This window comes from Uloborus diversus, chromosome 6, assembly GCF_026930045.1.
Source record: "Uloborus diversus isolate 005 chromosome 6, Udiv.v.3.1, whole genome shotgun sequence".
Classification (NCBI taxonomy): domain Eukaryota; kingdom Metazoa; phylum Arthropoda; class Arachnida; order Araneae; family Uloboridae; genus Uloborus; species Uloborus diversus.
In genome coordinates this window covers 60,430,352-60,450,766 of record NC_072736.1, presented here as the reverse complement: position 1 = coordinate 60,450,766, position 20,415 = coordinate 60,430,352, and the positions used below count along the sequence as shown (strand labels likewise).

The window sequence follows — 20,415 nt, the reverse complement described above, 5'->3', positions numbered from 1 at the left end:
AGTGTCCGCCAAATTATAACATCACCTGAGTTTACATCAAAATTAACAATGATTTGCCCCCAAAAAGGAGCAAAAGATCCCTTTAAAAACATCCGAATGCAACCAAAAGGGAAGGTGCACAATTAGATCCTACTAGGAGTCTATGTAACAAATTTCAACTTTCTAGGACATTCCGTTCTTGAGTTATGCGACATACATACGCACATACATACGTACATTCAGACGTCTCGAGAAAACTCGTTGTAGTTAACTCGGAAATCGTTAAAATGATTATTTCGCGTGTCTGTACGTTCTTAGACACTTATTAACGTGTGGTCGAGTTGAAAACAAAACTCAACATTCATTCGGGGGTGAGCAAAATGGAAATTAAGTCGATTTTTGAGTGAAATTTTTTTCGCGAATACAATACTTCCTTTTTTGTAAAAGGAAGTAAAAAGGAGGATATTATTTATTGCTATGGTTTTTCAGGACAAAACGCTCGATTTCTTTATAACTTTGTCCAGTTTAAACAATGACTTTTTTTTAATATTAATCACGGAAAAACATTTAAATTCTGTATTTTCAAATGTTCTGCCTTACATAATGATTTTTAGCATAAAAAGACATTTTGTGTATAAATTTCACTGAATTATTTCTGAATTAATTTTTATCTGTGCAATTTTCTTCTGTCTTTAAAATTCTGACCACCACCGTATAACGTCCGGAAAACTAGTGAATTTTCGAAACGCATTCAATAAAGAACTAAAACCTTTTTCCCTGAGAAAACGAGAGTCCGAGAAAAATGCACCTGCAAACGATTGCAATAGTTATACAGAGGGAACTAATATCATATACCCCACCCTTGGAGACTTTTTCTAGTTGGCGCCAAGAAAGCGTCGCCAAGAAAACGACTATGACAACATGTGTCATACATCGTTCTTAGCGATTCTTTTTTAGCGCCAACAGGAAAAATTCAGATAAAAAACATGATCAAAGCACTTCAGAACACAATATATATAAAAAAACCCATAAAACTACAGCAAAAAATATCGCGAATATTTGCTTCAAAAATTCCAGAAACTAGAAAGTTTTTGTACACAAAGGAAAATTATTAGTTGGTATTTAAAATGCTTAAATTAACAAATTACTATCACAGCTCACCAATGAAATAAAAGCTATTTTCCAACATGCATTTCATCGAACAAAAACAATTCTCATACTCGGCTAAAAAAGAGCAAAACGATTCAATATGCGATATTTAAAGCAGAAAACATCCCCAAAATATACTATTTCAGCCAAAAAAAAAAAAAAAAATATTCAAATTTTGATGTATGAAAAGTAAAAATGTCTCGACAGAACCCCATCCCAAACATAAACGGTACAAAAATACCATACATTAAATTGCTATCCAAAAATGCTTTCAAAATACCTACTATATCTTACTACTATTATATATGCGAAAGTTTGTCTGTATGGATGTATGGATGGATGTTTGTTACTCTTTCACGCAAAAACTACTGAACGGATTTCGATGAAACTTTACAATAATATAGCTTATGCATCAGAATAACACATAGGGTAGTTTTCGTCCCGTTATGGGGAGCAAAACCCCCATAGGGGAGCAATAAAATACAATTTTCGTATAAATTCTCTAATATAGGGATGAAAAAATACTTGCACATATTTACATTATATGTCCATCGAAAGCTCTGATTTTTCTGCTGAAGATGGCGCCTATTCGAAATTTCTAAGTAGAATAAAAAACGAGTTATGAGCTTTTTAGTTCCATGTTCGAAGGCTTTCCTAAACTCAATACAGTATTTAGTGTATCATCTCAACTCCCTGTCGATAGCGACAATTGTTGTATTGTTGACTATCTTTGCTTTTCGCGACTGTTCAAGGCTTTTCTCAAGTCAAATCTTGAAGTAAGATTTTTGCACAAGATTGGCAAATAATATATAATTTGGCTGATCAGTTTCCATTGAAACGAAACTTTAGTGTAATTAATGGTTTCTATTATTATTTATGCTGATTGAACACTTACTCATTATTCAATTAACCAGCAGATCGCCAAAATTTTTGCAGAAAGATTTCCGTAGCTGATGCATTTGGCAGTTTTTTTCAACGTCGCTGTTTTTGAAATCGAAGACAACGTCATAATGTTTCTCAGCTTTCACCATGTAAACAAAATATCGCCAATCAAAGAATCTTTAAAAAACTTTCTGTGTTAAATAATCCAGCAACTATATTAGGCAAATCCATAAACAGCACAAAAACTTTCATTAATATTCCTTTTTGCACAATTTCAAACAATCGCCAAATTTTACTACTTATTTTGGAAACATTTCGGATGAAACTCTTTAGCGCCATTTTATGGGGACCAAAAGTATCTCAGCACCTGGCGATAATATCTTTGTAACGAAAATTAATATCATATCGTTTTACAAAAAGTAAGGAAAGAAGGAGGGAGCATCATCGAAGGTATCCCAAAACGATTCCCGCAAATTCGGTAAAATCACACCAAGAGCCCACAATGATTGAAATTTCCCAAAATAACTAAAGCAAGTATAAGGGGATTACGAGCAATTTCAATAGCAATACAGAGAAGGTTTTAGACTCCATGTTAAAAAAAATGTATCAACAGATTAATCTTTTTAAACGTAAGAAGAATAATTTCATGTTTTGGAAATTTGTATATGCTTAAATATAGAGCTTTCGTTTCTAAATGAATACTATTTTGTTCTTTATACTTATTGCTATTTTACTTTTATGGGTAAGGAGGAAACTCGATTTTTAATCACGTCAAAAAGATGTGTTTTAAATTCTTTCACTCAAAACAAAAGCAAGTAACGATTTTTTCTCCTAATTATTACTGACCCAGGCAACGCCGGGTATTTTTGCTAGTTTTACATAAAATAACAACTTCATAATTTTATAAAATCGTAGAGTCAACTTATTTTCATAAATTAAGTACCTAAAGGAGACACGTTTACAGAATATGTGTGAATAGTTCTTGGCATCGATAAGAATTAACTTTTAGAACAAAATAACTGTACTTTTTTTTTTTTTTTTGTAAAATAAATTTGCATGCAGTAAATATAAAGTTAAAAACTAGAAACCCTTAAGATTTTGTAAAGACAAAAAATTTCGGAAGTGAGAGGCTTTTTTTTTTTTAAATTCTAAAATAAAAACTTACGTTTTTGTTGTATAAATCCTCACACTCAGTCTGAAACACAACATATAAAACAATGCGCCTTACCGAGACACACCCCAAGTTGGATTTTACTTTTAATTAACGGTCAAGTTTAAAGAAACTGGCATTTTCTAATATCTATTCATCAAAACACAACTACTGAATCTAAACCAACACAAAATAAGCTTTCCTATAAGGTATACTGCACGAAAAAATAAGAATCTATCCAACGTGACCGCTAACATGTAAACAAGTTTGAACAGATCTAACCAGGAAACATCACGAGTTCAGTAATCATGAAAAAAGTTAAAAATGGTCGCATTCGAAAGAGTATCTTTAGAAAAAAATTTGACCCAAATATTGTGTGCCCTCGTCCTTTTGTTTTTGAGATATGGGGGGTCAAAGTCTGTCGAAATCTTACGAAAATTCGCCAAATTTAAAGACTTGGCAAGAAATGGAAAATACCACGTGATTTCATCGCCTGCGACTAGCAAGCCTCTCATTTCCATTTCTGGTCATCTGCAAAGCGCGTAAACGATGTTTCGAATTGACCCTTTACTTGTGTGGGTAAAATTAAAAAGTAACTATGAAGCCTGTGAAATGGAAACTAGAGAGCTTTATCCAGAGGAGCTACAACTTTATAACGAAATTGAACGTAGGATTTAACTTTGTAATCGTGATAATAATGCATTTCAGAATTTAAGTGCATTTCAAGTGTGTTTTACTTAACTAATTTAAGTTTGTACTCTTGTAATGAAATGTGTTGTAAGTAATTAATAATTATGTACGAGAATTAATATGAATAAGTAAAAAAAAAAACATGCTTATTAAAGCTTATATGTTGAAAATAAAATGGATAGTTTTTGATGTTGAAAGAACATGATCATGGATTGTAGTATCCCAGCTCTTATATATTTTTTCAAAAGTTATTATCATTCATGAAGTTTTATTGTCTGACCACTGCTAGCGAAAATGTTTAATTTAAAATCGAAAAAAATAATAATAATAATAAAAAGAAAACAACGGATAGTAAATGTCAAAAATTTGCACAGCAAAACTAACGATGTCGGAAATTACTTCATAACAGATTCTTATCAAATATGTTATAGTCGACGTTCATTACAACAACCCCTGTAGTTCGAAAAAGTCTGTCACTGCAACTGAAAGTCGCCATAACGTAAATGCACATCATATTGCATGTTATTTAGTCCTTTTTAAAAATACTAAAGTCACTTTTACCAATTATGTTTCACGTTAAAAGGGAATTCAAATACGAGCAAAATAAAAATTAATACAATTTTTTTTTTATTTGACTTGTTAGAGGGTTTACACATAACTTGAAAACGATACACATAACGAAAAACACACTGGAAATAACTGACAGAAATCGTTTTTTTTTAATTTGAGAACAGGGTTTGAAATCTTTAAAAATGTCATTTTCTTCGTATTTAGATACTGTTGAAGACTTCCGATTTACGACTTTTCAAAATTACCGTTTCTCTACGGTTATCATATTTTTTTCAAAACAGTTCCATCATCGAAAAAACTCTTTCAGTGGAAATATTTCACCCGCAGAAGCATAAAAGTTTTAAACATCAGTTTTTTAACAGTCTTAAGAATAACAAAAAATTCCACTGATTTTACAATAAAATAAAACAAATATTTCGGGCTGTGGCGTTTTCCCCTATACAGTTGCACGTTAATATCCCGGAACACAAGCCCCTAAAAATTTCAATGCCGCAGTCTGTGCCACGACACCCCGCGCCATGGTAGTCACCCCGAGTAAAGAATTAATGCGATATTTCTCATGCGCTTTGGTGGTGACCAAATATGGAAGTGAAATGTCTTGTCAGATGCAGATGTTGAATTCGCGCCGTACCTTCCATTTCTGAACAAAACTCGCTAAATTTGGCGACTTTACTAAAAATTTCGGCAATTTTTAAGACATCATATTTCGATAACGTGGTCACGAGGGCACGTAGTTTCAGTGCCGTAAACATGTTTTCCAATGCTCTTTCGAATGCCACCAATTTGGAATTTTTTTGAATTTCCTTGATCGTGATGTTTCCTGGTAAGATTGCCTTCGGGTTGCCAAACACAGGTTAGTTTAGCCAGGGATGTAATGCTTAAAATGTTATCGCTTCATTGGCGAGAAAAATATTTCAATTTTGTGTAAAAAATCGTAGCCTGCGTAGCCTTCACAGTGCTGCCAGGTTAGGATTGCGCCAACTATAATAACGAATTTAAAATGTTATTTTGTAAATAATGCATAATTAATCAATTTTGCAGTTTTTCATTAAATGGATTATCATCAACTTAAAAAGTAAAAATTCGAAAAATGTAGTCCTTCCTAACAGTGAAAAAACTTCAGGTTCCGTGCCTATCCGTTATTGGAAACTACTTGAGTATTTTTGTTTTTTTAGACTACTTTCTCGTAGAATTTTTTTTTTTTTTTTTTTTGGAAAATCAGACATGAAAGACCAAAGATGGCTTAACGAATCGTGAAAATATCGGTAAGAATAAAAATTAATCAAAAATAAGTAATTAATTGTTGAAAAATTAAAGAGTAAAATTTTAAGACTAAGAAAATGTATCTCCACCCCCCCCCCCCGCCCCTCTCCCAATGACTTCTAAAGCAAAAATGCTTCATTTGCAAATAGTTTCTTAAATTTCGGAGTAATTAGTATTTTGCTAAAGCCCGAATAAAAGTTGACTCCTTTTTCCGACCAATCAGGGCGTGCATCTGTACTTACGAACGTATGCATAACCTAAGTATTTATTTTGACAGTCTCCGAGTTACTTCAATGTTTTTATAACGTTCCTAATTCATACTTGTTTTATTTTTGAAGGTGCTTAAAGTAGTTAGGCATCTTAATATGCCTATGTGTTAGGCAAACGTAAGCTGTAAGGTGTTTGTGAAAGCCAGCAATGTTTAACCCCTTGTTTTGAAGTCGTAAAGATCTTCGTCGAAACATTGTTTTTCCTCATGCAATCAGAGCAATAAACTGTGAGAAGCATGTTTTTTTTTAAATTTTATTTATTTATTTATTTATTTTTTAAACAACTGTCTTGTAAACATTGGAATGAGTTAACCATGCAGTTATAGAAATTTACAATAGATTAAACTCGCGATTCGTCGTTTTCCGTGACCATTTTTGTTACTAAAAAAATTTATGAAACTTTTATTCCATCCTTTTTACGTAATGCAAAGCAAACAACTAGATGGTAGTAGACATTGTCATTTTCCCCCTTTAATAATACTACATAATTGGAGGGAGGGTGAAAGAGAGAAATATTTTATTAGCATCTAGTCAAAAAATTTTTTTAGAAGCTTGCACTTCAGATTTTAAAAAGCACCTGGGTATTGGTAAAGAATTTTATTTAAATTCGATAGAAAAAGGTTCCTGTAGGTAAGTTCAAATTCACTCAATAGCCCAGTCAATAAAGGTTTCGTGTCGCAACTAATTTAGGGAAAGCTAAATTTTTGCAGGTTGTTATTACATAAAGTATACACTAAAAAAAATAAAAAGTCTCGACCCCCCACCCCTCTTGCTTTCTCCCCCACCCCCTCCGAAACATTGCAAGAGCAGTACTATGATTATACGCTTCTCGTATCGCAACTAATTAGGGCAAAGATGAATTTTGGCAGGATGTTAGTACATTAAGTACACACTAAAAAGCCACAAAGTCCCAACCCCCACCCCTCTTGCTCCCCCCACTCCCTCCGAAACATTACAATAGCAGTACTATAATTATACGCTTTTTCTACCGCAACAAATTAAGGGAAAGTTGAATTTTGGCAGGATGTTAGTACATAATGTTTTCTTTAAAAAAAGTACAAAGTCCCGACCCCCACCACTCTCCACCCCCTCCCTCAGCCCCTCCGAAACACTGCAAGAACAGTACTATGATTGTACGCTTTTCGTGCCGCAACTAATTAAGAGAAAGCTGAGTTTTGGCAGGATGTTAGAACATAATGTATTCTTTAAAAAAGTACAAAACCTCGATTCCCACCCCACTTGCTTTCCTCCCCACCCCCTCCGAAACATTGCAAGAGCAGTACCGTGATTATGCGCTTTTCGTGTCGCAACTAATTTGGGGAAAGCGGATGTTTTTCAAGATGTTAGTACAAAAAGTATACACTAAAATAAGACAAAGTCCCGACCCGCACCCCTCTTTCTCCCCCCCCCCCCCTTCCGAAACATTGCAAAAGCGAGTACTATGATTATACGCTTTTCGTGTCCCAACTAAATAGGGGAAAGCTGATTTTTTTTTTCAAGATGTTGGTATACTAAGTATACATTAAAAAAACACAAACTCCCACCCCTATTGCTTCCCCCCCCCCGGCCCCGTCTGAAACATTGCAATAGGAGTATTAGGATTATACGCTTACAGCTCGAAAACTAATGATGATACCGGAGTATTTTTTTTTTATTTCACTTCTTAAAATATTAAAAATCCAGTGGTGCCCAACCTACGTCCCACGGGTCACATCCGGCCCATGAAACTGATCAGTGTGAACCGTTGTTTTGCGAAATGTTACAACTCGAGGACTATGTAGCAACTGGTTTCTGAAAAACAGGTTGCATTAAAAAAAAAGGCATCAAATTATTAGAACTACAATTTTTCTCTTATAAGGGGTCATTTAACAGTTTGTTGGCTTGGTCTCAAATATTGTTACAATGCATTCTACTACAGTGTCCACACATAGACGTACAAGCGAACCCAGTTTTACGACAGCTACAGTTTGTAACACAATGTTTTACAGTTGCAAGATATTAGTAGGAGAATTTCATTTGGAGCAGAGAGGTAACTGTCATGATCTTAGGAACCAGTCTGTTGCTTGAAATATATTTCCAAACCCATTCTTCTGCTGGAAGTTTCAAACCTAACCAAGTTTGAATAAAAGTTTGTGAAAAGCAGGTAATCACAAAAATGTCCCTAAAGTCCACTTTTGATTTATCAAAACTTTCACCAACTTCAGACGGCACTCGTCTAGGGTTGGCATTATACTTCATGCAACAGAGTGATTCCTAAGTTCATGAAGATTACCTCTGCTTCAAATGAACTTCTCCAATTAGCACCTTGCAATTGAAAAGATTATGTGTTTCAAACAGTATCTGTCGTAAAGCTAGGTTCGATTGCACGTCTATGTGTGGACACTGTAGTGGAATGCACTGTAAGAATAAAAATAAAAACCAAAAGTAATATTAAACGTTAATAATATCCACTGCGAGAAAATAATCAATTCAAATATACTATTCCTGATTTATTTAAAGCTTAAATAGTTAGCCAAGCATTAACATTATTTTGTAGACTATCGCCGACACAAACGAATTATAAACTGTTGTAACAAATAATTCCATTATGGTAGTAAATACTTTAAGTGAACGTCATTACATTGTTGATCCATTTCAAGAAAATGATATCTATAAATTTGGTTCAAACATTTCTTTCCAAGACGTAATGATAAAAAGCTATTAATTTGTTGAAGTTACTTTTTCGTTTTTGTTGTGAGATTTCTGCAAATGATTAAGTTGGTAAAATGGTGAAACTGAGCTATCTACATAAAAAATGTATGTTTCATAATTTGTGTATAACAGTGGTCCCCACACTGTAAAAAAATTCGGAAACGTTTCTGAGTATATCGTGCAGCTGCGGTTCATGAAATTTTCAAAAACGTTTCTGAGTATTTCGGAATTCTCTTTCTGTAATGTCCGGAAACGTGTCTGAGTATTTCGGAATCCTCTTTCTGTAATGTCCAGAAACGTGTCTGAGTATTTCGGAATCCTCTTTCTATAATTTCAAGAAATGTTTCTGAGTATTTTGGAATCCTCTTTCTGTAATTTTCAGAAACGTTTCTGAGTATTTCGGAATCCTCTTTCCGTAATTTCCAGAAATGTTTCTGAGTATTCTGTGCGGCTGTGGTTCATGAAAGTTTCGAAAACGTTTCCGAGTATTTCGGAACTCTACAAACAATTTTCAAAAAGTTTCTGAGAATTTCGGAATCCTTTTTCCGTGATTTTTTCTAAAAAATAATTCTTTACTATAGTATTGCATGCCATATCAGTTTCAATTCTTTCATATCTAAGAGCAATGAAACAAGCAATTTTAGAATCATTCCTGGATTTTTTTTTCTGAATTTCTAATGAAAAATAGCATGGTTAACAGCATAACATATGCACAGTTATAAATTTTTGAAAATTTATGAAATAATATAGTTGTTTCATTCATAATCACAAAATCGTCGGGGGAGGGAAGGGGGAGTACTTCCTCAAAAGTGGGATTGTTTGTTAAACAATATTAAACTTCAGTTTTTCTCTCTATTTTCAAGACAAAATTATCAACATATTGTATTTTTAATGCAGAACTTAAAAACATATCTTGTATCAAACTTGATAGCTTTTATTTTCGGATATAATTTGACAGAACTTACCTACACTTTGCGTTCCGTAATTCGTTCACGTCAAGTCAATTTCTTTGACGAACAAAGTGTACCGAAAAGTACCAACAGGGAAATTGATGAATTTAAATATGACACCAAAGTCCCCCTGCTGGAACCATTCAGGTTTATTCTTCTGTTCTGCCCTTTTCCCGTTTATCACAAATATAGATACGTAATCAAAATAGGTTACTGATTTTATTTTCAGAGTGTGAGCAAAATGAATTATATATTTTATTTATTAAAACATTGAACTCTATTACATGATTATTCCATTTCATATATACGAGAGTCCCCCCCCCCCAAACCATAAGAGTGATGGTTGCACCCATAAAATGATATAAAGCGCCCCCCCCCCCCTTAAAAAAAAGCAACCCCTTGAAAATGTCAATGACACAGTCTGCGTGGTGAACGCCCCTCGTCTTCTCCCCATGTGCATTGCATATTAATAACATAGTATTTAAAAAATGATCACTTTTAAAACGATGACATGAAATAATATTACTTTTTATTTCGGCATGAAAATACAGCTGTTCCATTTTTGCCACTGACTCATTCCTCCTGACTGTCCTACATTAAACTAGTATATCCACGAAATAAATGTTATTTTCGGAACAACTAATGTCAAGGAATTTTTTTATTGTTAACCACATTTAACAAAATGAAAAAGCAGATGAATTAATTGCATAACTATGTTCTTACTAATAGATAGCATGGTCATTTTCTAATGGTATAAAAAATTTTTAAATGAATGAATAAATTATAATAAAAAATGGTAAATACTGGCTCATTTTTTGTGAAGCATATAACAATACTAGAAAATATATGCATTACCATATTTTTAATGAATTAAACAATTGATTTTTTTTTCTTTTTGAACCAAAATGTATGTACATCCAAGTATTTCGAAATAACTTTCTGTGTTTGCTTCTCAAATATAAATCTTATTTCTTTTGCGTAATTAACCAGTTCAGTTGGTTACAACAAATAATACACCGCGCACACATAGGTATGTAAGATAACTTTAAATTAATTCGATAAACCCAAAAACAGTTACAATTGGAGCCTCATCAAATGCAAACGAAAAAAATATAAATGTATATAACAACATGTTTTAAAATCTTCATTAATACTTACAAGTGAACATGAGTGGAAGAAAATCTAAGTACCTCCATTACAACTGAATAAGTAATCCAAAGGGTTTCGTTTCTTTAGGTATAAACACGGGTGTTGAAACTATTCACGCTTGAACACACAATATATATCTAATTATAGTCGCACTGGAAAGCAAATGGTTGTTAACTAACTTAATAGCTGCGTACATCGTCTAAAAAATCAAGGGTAGTCCAAAATGCAAAGGCGTAAAATTAGTTTCGACACATTTTACTACTCTCTAGACATGAAATAACAAGCAATCCAACGCTAAAGAGTTGCTGACTGCAACAACCATAGATAAGAAAAAAATAGGTTCTCGTTATTTCCGACTCATTGGCGCCCATGTTGGAAAGATGAAATACATTTCGAAGCGTTGCGTCATCACTTCCGCGTCTAGATTTCTTGAAATAACAAAAAGCTTTCTGAATAATGAGGAGTTCGCTATTAGATGAAGGATTCCTACTATTTCGGAAACGTTTCTGATATATCCAGAAACGTTTCCGGAATTTGTTACAGTGCAACAATGTTTTGAGAAACCAATTTCTAAATATTTGGCTAACAATTTCTAACATTGTCATTAATCGTACTCCTCGAGTTGTAACATTTCACAACACAACGGGCAACACAGTTCAGCCTCGCGGGCCGGATACGGCACCTGGGCCTTAGGTTTGGCACCACTGGTTAATAATATTGTTAGGAGTGAAATAAAAAAAGGAAGACCCCGGTAACATCATAAATTTTCAAGCTGTATGCGTATAATCACAGTATTGAACTGATCATTGTGCAATGTTTCGGAAGGAGTATGGGGGGGGAGCAGCAAGAGGGGTTGGGGTCGGGACTGTCTAGGTTTTAATGTACACTTTATGTACCAACATCGTGCAAAAATTCAGCTTTCTCTTTATTAGCTGCGAAAAGAAAGGCGAATAATCATAGTACTGCTCTTGATGGTCTAAGTGTTTCGGAGAGGGGGGGGAAGCAAGAGGGGTAGGGGTCGGGACTTTGTTTTTTTAGTGTTTTCTTTATTTAATAACGTCCTGCCAAAATTCAGGTTTCCCCTAATTAGCTGCGTCACGAAAAACGTATAATCATAGTACTGCTCTTGCAATGTTTCGGAGGGGTGTGGGGGAGAAAGCAAGAGGGGTGTGGGTCGGGACTTTGTATTTTTTTAGTGTATACTTTATTTGCTAACATCCTGCAAAAATTCAGCTTTCCCTAAATTAGTTGCGACAAAGTCTATTTTTTTTACCTTCATTTACTGGGCTACTAACCAAGAACAGCAAAAAGCGATTATTTCCTGTCCGTAAATCTGTTTTCTTTACACTGACTGCTGTAATGTGAAGAAAGTACCTCGCGGAGTAAAGTTGCACGCGCCAGTAAGCTAATACCTTCCTCAAGGATTACACTTTATTTTTTTTAACTCTAGATCCCAATTATATATTAAGCAGAGGCAAGAAATACTGTTATGTATATTTTATTTATTCAAAGAAAGGAGGAGAAAAAATTTAGATAAAAGTCAAGATTTTGGGGCTAAAGAAACGCCAACTTCAAATCAAACTTTTTAACATAAAATGCTGTTTAAGCTTCGGAAGTTTCACCAAAATATGCGTCTAATAATGATTCTTATTCTAAAAACACCTTTTTCATGATAATATCTATCGATAATGAAATGACGAGAAATATTTAGTTAAGAATTTAACGCATTTTTTGTAGTACGTAAGTTGAAAGAAGTTAACATCAAATCAAAAATAAGCATTCGTTGAAGCTATTTACATTTGCTGAGCAGTGAAAAATTGAAGCTACAAACAAATCAAATGCAGTTATTAATATGAAGGTCTCTCGGAACTAAACGAGAATATTTTTTCGTACTTTTTTACATCAGTTAAATCAAAATATAAAAATTGATAAAATGTTTATGTCAATATAAAGATTAAATTCATACCCTCACAAATCTTACGTAGAAGTGCGAAAATTTAAACATACAATTTTCTTACGTAGAAGAAAACATGACTAATGATTTCTAATATGAAGTAAACTATTTAATGTTACATACTTGGAGTGGAGATCAGTCACGTAGCATTAAATCACGTAAATAATAGTTCATTAATTTTTATCAACAAAATTAATGAAAGAAAAGGAAATACGTCCTTTTGAAAATTTTGTAGCTGCTGTTATTTGACATTAAAGTAACGATTTCATAATTTAGAGGAATAATCAAAGTTCAGTGGGGCAGAACGTAAGATATTAGATTATAGTTGTAATTAATTTTTAAACATCGGTATATTTTTGTTCAAATGTAAAATACCTAGGTTTACAAAAATTATTTATGTTATGGTTTATATTTCTTCTGGCTTTATTTCATCCTTAAACACTCCTGAGCGAAAGAATTTCACATCAATTTGGGATAATTAAAGTCTAATGTGTCGAAACAAAAGCTTTAGATCTCACAGTAAAGAACTAAAAGGATTTTTAATTTCAAATTAAAATAAGTCTGGGTATCCGCAAGCTAAAGATATTGAAACAATTGGCAAAGGGCAAAACTGAATAATAACCAAAATTCGTAAACAGCTATATCACAAACACACTTCCAGTAACGATGGGTAGAATCTATTTTTAAAAAGTTTATAGCATAAGTTTTTATAGGAAATAATAGTCAACTATATCAATATTATGATCCGAAATTCACATTTTTTTAAAAAATCTAGGCTATACGCATTTTTCTTTTGTCCTCGATCTCAGAAACGATTTGAGAAATGTAACAATACAATGTATTTACAGTACTTAATAGGGTAGCCTCTTTTATTCATTACAGCTTTCCATCATTGTTTCATGGAGTTAACGGGAATTTTAAGTTCTTCCTTCGTTATTACATGATGCCAGGCAAAGGCGAATACAGGCTACCATTTTATGGGGGGGGGGGGGATGCTGAAGAATATAGGGTTTTGGGAAGGCGAAATTTTTTTAATTGCTTGGGTGTCAAAAAAAAGTACCAAATCGGCTAGGATTAAGGCATATATTAAGCTTAACTAATTAATTTCATAGTAATGAAAGAAAGTAATATTTGAAAAATTTACTCCTAAAAATAATTAATGAATTGAAACCCCTTATTGCAATCGTTTACATTTTATTTCTAAGTAGTGGCACCCGCACGGCTTTGCCCGTAGTAATTAAAAGGTCTTTTGGTTCGCCTGTATATTTACAAATAATGTATGACGAATTTCTCGCCAATTGGATTCCCCATGTTGCGGTTCCACGTTATGATAACTTGTCGCCCATCTTATGATAATTTTGCTCGGGAAAATATTCTTAAAATTGGAATAGAAAAAGAACAAAATCGAATTTTCAAAAAGTCGCTTCGAGGTGCACACCCACATGCTACAAACTAATTCTGTGCCAGATTTCCTGAAAATCGGCCGAACGGTCTAGGCGCTGGCTATGCGCGTCACTGATATCCTGACAGAGAGAGAGATCCAGACAGAGAGACTTTCAGCTTTATTATTAATAATGGAATATTTGAACACAATATGGATGGATAATATTCTAGACAGTTTGGAGGAGGAGATAATGACCCCTATGACCCTCTCTTTGTACCCACCCGTGCCAAGAAACAATATTATAGTCTCAATTGGTATCGGGGGTATAAATGTCTGGATTAATTGAGTATTTGATTAATATAATTGAATATGTCTTGCATTGAATTAAGTATTAATATTTAAAATGAAAAAACGAGTTTGCATTTTGTGAGATTTTACATTTGCTACAAGTGCACAAAATTAAAAAGCAAAAGTTTCTAAAAGTGTCCACAATTTTGGCCATCACTGTTAAGTCTTGTCGGAAACTGCGCTATTTCTAATTGTCGCTAATGCAGATGAAACGGATCATAAAATGACTAACAGGGTAACAGGTAGATTAGTGAAAAGTAAATTTCCTACTTACCGTGAGTTGCTGATTCCTGGGAGATGAGGCCTTGTTGGTCCGCATCGCTCTCACCTTTGGTGTATGGATGTCATCCCTTGGAAGAGCATAATGTGCAGTTGATTATTCCTCTCATTCGGTTTTCACCATGAAAGTGATGCCGCACCGTTCAAGAAAATTTCCATCATCCAACCAATCATTTTTTCTGTAAATGAAAACATTCACTCCGTGCTTGTTTTCGTTACTAAAACGAATTTATGAAAGTTTCACTCAACCGGATTATGGTCTTTTTGTAGAACGATCGAATTCCAAGAGCTACAGTAGAACAAAAAGGCATTCGGTTCACATTGATGACAGTTCCAGAAAAAGATAACCCCTATCAATGAAATTTTTATGCCTCTCCATATCCCCGTACGATTGCAAAAAAGCCTTTCTCTCGGCAACTAAAAAGAGTTGCGAACGGGAGTTGATTAATTTTCCTGCAGAAAAAATTAAAACGGTGTCTCAATTTTAGCGTCGGACAGTTCAGTTCACTATAAGGAACTGTGAAATCTCACGAAGAGCGTAGAACTCTTTCGCTCGCTCCGCGAGTCACCAAAACGTTCTAAAGCCCCGCTCATTTTGATGCGTGCATTCGAGTGAGAACCTATTTCGGGATTAGCGATGGTAGCGCCATTTTAGCGAAACAATCAACTTTCAGTGTTGGTAAGAGCAGTTTTATAGTCACTTTTCCGCGGTAGCGCCTTAAGTCAATTGGATGGTCTAAGCCAGAGTTTTTCAACAGGGGACATGTGACACCCTTGGGGGACGTAGGAAAATCTAGGGGGCCTCGGGAAGGAAATGAAATTTGCGGCAGCCACAAACATCGTACGGGAGGCCATGACATTTTTCACAAAAAAGTTCGAAAATTAATATTTGGGGATACTAAGCTAAAAATGCGAACAGAAATGATATTCATTAAATATAGTAGCACATATAGCTACAGCTACTTACCTTTCCCCTTAACCTAAAAATTACACCATATAGTCTCCAGACAGGTGCTTACTTTAAGTAAAGGCCTTGATGCCTACGAGATAATTTCCCCACATTGTATACCCCCCTCCCACAATGCTCATCTAGTTTCTAAGGCTGTAAAATAGAGGGCAGTGAAAACTTGAGAACACCATACTATTGCGGCACCTCAACTTTGCCAACCGCAACACAAAGCTGCAAATATTATTGAAGAAAAAGCCAAAAAAAAATTAAAATTAAAAAAACAGCTAAAAATTAAAGCACGAAAAATTTGAATTAATATAAATGAAATCATTTTGGGTGATGTCACGTACAGTCTGACCACCGATGAGATGGAAAGGTAAACATCCGGATTACAGGCGGAAATGGACGAATCTATTAGTTTTCAGGAATGCCAGCTTTTGCAGATGTATGTTACCCTCTAAATCAGAAGTTCCCAACCTTTTTCACGTCGCGACCCCTTTTTTTTGGCAATTAAACAGCCTGCTGCCCCCTATGTGTCCTCCGCCATATAATGTATATACATACATATATTCTATATATATGTGTGTGTGTGTATCTGTATGTGCGCTTATGAGTAGACATTGTGTATATTTTACATAACAACTCGAGGAGCTTGAGTTATTTTATTCTTTATGGGTAAAACGCAATGATTGCAGAAACAAAACAAAAAAAAACTAGTATGTTGTGGCCATCACGAAACTTTCTTCTATATTTTTTTTTTTTTTTCTGATCCCTCCCCATGCTTGACGAGGAAGCAATATTCCCAACAAAAACTAAATGACACATGCAAAAACTTGACGACTATCCCAATGTCTGAATTATTGCAAAAGCAAAGCAAAGAGCGAAAATTGAAAGTTATTTTAAAAGCCTTGCTTGAATGAATTACAAATATTTTATTTGTTAACAAACATAAGATGGCAACAGTTCAAAATTTTAAATCATTGAGATAATATTTCCTATCATTTCCATACAATTAAAATCACGAGAAATACGCAGACGACAATCTATTACGATTTATCTTTCTTATTGTTGCATTAATAAAAATATTTTTATTTGCAAAAAAAAAAAAAAAATCAACACCTCTTGGAGCGATCGGCGTCAAAATAGAACCAAAGCCTGTTTACATATGGATTCACATATATTCCAAATTTCAACCAGAACGTAGCATTACTTCTTGAGATAGGGCACTCAAAATGGAAAAAAAGAACGGGTGATTGCGCTACCCCCCTTTTAGCTGTTGACACAAAAATAAAATCAGTTCTTATACCCACTAAGGGCTACTTGCCGATAAATTTTTCTTTCATTCCGTTCATTATTTCTTGAGATACAGCAGTCACAATTGACGACAAAAAAACGTTCTACAGCTCAACCCCCGTTTGAGTTATTGACACCAAAATTGAATCAGCACCTGTTCCTGTTAATACCAACATATGGACCAAATTTTGTTTGATTCCGCCAGTAACTTCCTGAGGAATAGCAAGCACGCGTAACTCGAAAAACGTCCCATTGCTCCACCCCCCTTGGAGGAATTCGCGCCAAAAACTAATGGGCACAAGTTCACATAGGGGCACATATGTGTACTAAATTTCGTTCGATTTCATGCGGTAGTTTTTGTTGTAGAGCGGCCACAAAAAACTGGTCACACACAGACGTGACACACATACATACACACACACACACACACACACACACACACACACACACACACACATACATACACACACACACACAGACAGACAGACATTTTCCAAAAATGGTCGAAATGGACTCAGCACACCTCAAAACGTTCGAATCCGTCAAAATTCGAAATTCGAAAATTTGCACGAATCCAATACTTTCTTCTATATATTAGATATAGAAGAAAGTAAAAAGACAGTCACTACAATATTAGACATACATTTCGACACTTTGAAAAGTCATGCGTCCTAAAAGTTGTAAATGCAGGATCTGGTGCTCAGAGGAAGAAGTTCATGACTTCAGTTTGCTGAAGTCATGAAAATCTTATATCGACTGTCTAAAATTGTTTCAAAATTTAAACTTTCAAAAGTTTTCCAGGGGAGGACCCCCGAACGATACTATTTAAACAAATTGTAAGCTTAGAATTTTTTTCATTGCTCCCCCCACCCTCATTAAAAAAAAAAAAAAAAAAAAAAAGGTTTTTAGCTGCGCCAATGTCTTCCAATTAGAAAATGTATATATTTTGTATATTTTTACTGTACAAATTTGATCCGGATAAAACAAGGTTCTACTGTTTTTTTTATTGCATTGGAATTGGTAATATTACTGAGGTTCTATTGTTTTGTATTTTTACATTAGAACTAGTAATATTACTGAAGTTCTACTGTTTTTTTTTTAATATTAGAATTGGTAATATTACTTAAAACCACCATCATCTGGGAATTTGGACCCCATCCTCCTCTTATCGCTACGCCCCTCATTGTAACCATTAAACAAAAATGAATTATTTGACACACTGTTGTGTTTTCCTGACAATGCAAGTAAGAATGGAAAAACATTGAAACCAAAACCCCACCCTTCATGAAATTCTTCACATGGGCCTGCTTTATGCTGCTACCCTAGCTTCCGTGAGGCTCTCAGAATGCTACGCGAATATTTTAACATGATTGATCGGCAAATGAGTAATTCACTTGACTTGGATAGTTCTACGCGGTTACCACCTATCTTTAAAATCGATTTATTAGATGTGACAGCTATTATAACTGGAATGATTTAAATCGCGATTGCTGCTTTTCGTAAAAATCTATCAACCAAATACTTGTCTATGTCTTATTGGTAGCTATAATACGTCGAAAACGGAAGGGAAGACATTCTGAGAAATGACACTTAAGTTGAGAAACGCGACAGGAAACAAATGATCTTGAAACCGGAAAAATCGTTTCCAGAAAAAGTAGAAGTTCTTTGAAGAGTGGATGACACTTCAGAACAGAAATTCCCATTTCTCCATCAATATCACAAAAGCTAACTAATTCAAAACAAAAAGAATGTGAGACTTTGGCAGGCGATCTCATTTGTCACGACATACAGAGCAGGCACGCTGGCTAAAATTTTATTTAAGGCAACTTTAATCCTTCGTCATGTTAAAAAATAACCCGTAAGGACTACATGGTATATATCATGTTAGGTAAGCAAAGAATGCGCTGACGATTTTCAAAGAAACTACTGCTGTTATGTCTACAGTTATTTCGAGAACTCGACTTAGGTGAAAGTTGTAGAGTTCATGCTGAAAGAAAAAACAATATTAAGTTTATTGAGAACTAGTGTTATCCGCACAGCTTTGCCCGTAGTAGAAAATTAAAAGACCATTTGGTTCGCCTGTATATTTACAAACAATGGATGATGAATTTCTCGCAATGTGGCTATGGTAATTTGCTTGCCCATGTTACGGTTCCACGTTATGATAATTCGGTAATTAAATCATCCAAGTTATGATAATTTGCTCGGTAAAATGTTCTTAAAATTGGAATACAAAAAGAACAAAATCGAATTTTCGAAAAATCGCTTCGAGGTGCTCATCCCTAAGTTACAAACTAATTTTGTGCCAAATTTCATGAAAATCGGCCGAGCGGTCTAGGCGCTATGACCATAACAGACATACCTTAAAGTGGGGCTACTAGGACCCGAAATTTTATACTTTATGCGATTTTTTTTACTGGTTTGTTAAACCCATAATATGAACTGATAACCTTGTTTTTCCCCTTTTCAGACGTTCTGCTACCACCGAAAGCTTTTCTTAAACAACAATTTTAACTCTTTATACATTTTTTTCTATTTTTAAAAATTAGGTTCAAGTAGCCCAGCGCTGGGGCTATATGGTCTTACTCAGTAAATCCATTAGAAAAAGCTGTAAACAGGTGGCGGTATTAAGAAGGACCAATGATTTTGAAAAATAAACTCAAAACGTACATTCTGGTGAGCAAACTATATTAATTGCAAATTATTTATACAAATTAATATAAAATCAACGTATACATAAAAACATATTTTTAAACAAACATAATGTCTCAAATAAAAACATAATCTAACTACAGCTAAAACCAATTGAAATTATCATTAATTAAACATTAGAAAGAATGAAAACCCCTCAATTTAACGGCTTGGGTGGATTTTTTCTCTGATATTAGTTAATGCCTGCTCTTCCTAGCTAATAAATACTACAGGATGCCCCCAAGCTTGTTTTGTGAACGATCTTTTAATTTCCTTTTTAGAGTTGATATACTTAAGTCAAAATGGGCTGATGCCCATCTCTAACACATTTCTCCAGAATTAGTTGAATCTGGACACAATTGTAATTTTTCCTCTTAATAATCCGCATTATTTCCTACTTCAAGGGGTTCTCTTTTACTTTCGGACCCTTTTTATCCCCAGATCTGCAAAAATGGCTATAAATAGTTACTAACCTCTTTGTAAGGTTTGTAATCTTTTAAAATAATTTAGTGATGAAATGTGGTTTGGAGCTGTTTGATCGCTGGATTCAAGTAGCCCATTTTAAGGCAACCAGTACACTTTTACTAACTTATATTAGTTACTGTGTTAATTACATGGCTATGACCTTAAAACACTGTTATTTTATTAAGAAATAGAATGTAAACATAAAACTATCTTGACCTTGATGATATCAGATGTTTCTATTAACTTGCATGTGAAAGTTTGCAGATACAAACAACAACTGTTTAGACAACTTGTAATTATAACATCAATC

At 34.2% G+C, this 20,415-nt stretch overlaps 1 protein-coding gene across 1 annotated transcript in view; it reads right to left on the bottom strand.

The window, feature by feature from the left end:
• Positions 1 to 14,747, bottom strand: part of LOC129224776 (kinesin-like protein KIF19) — a 131,120-nt gene extending 116,373 nt beyond the window's left edge. The window contains exon 1 of the mRNA XM_054859323.1: positions 14,703 to 14,747. Within this exon, the coding sequence (XP_054715298.1) occupies positions 14,703 to 14,747 (45 nt within the window). The remainder of the gene's footprint in view (positions 1 to 14,702) is intronic.
• Positions 14,748 to 20,415: the final 5,668 nt, after the last annotated feature.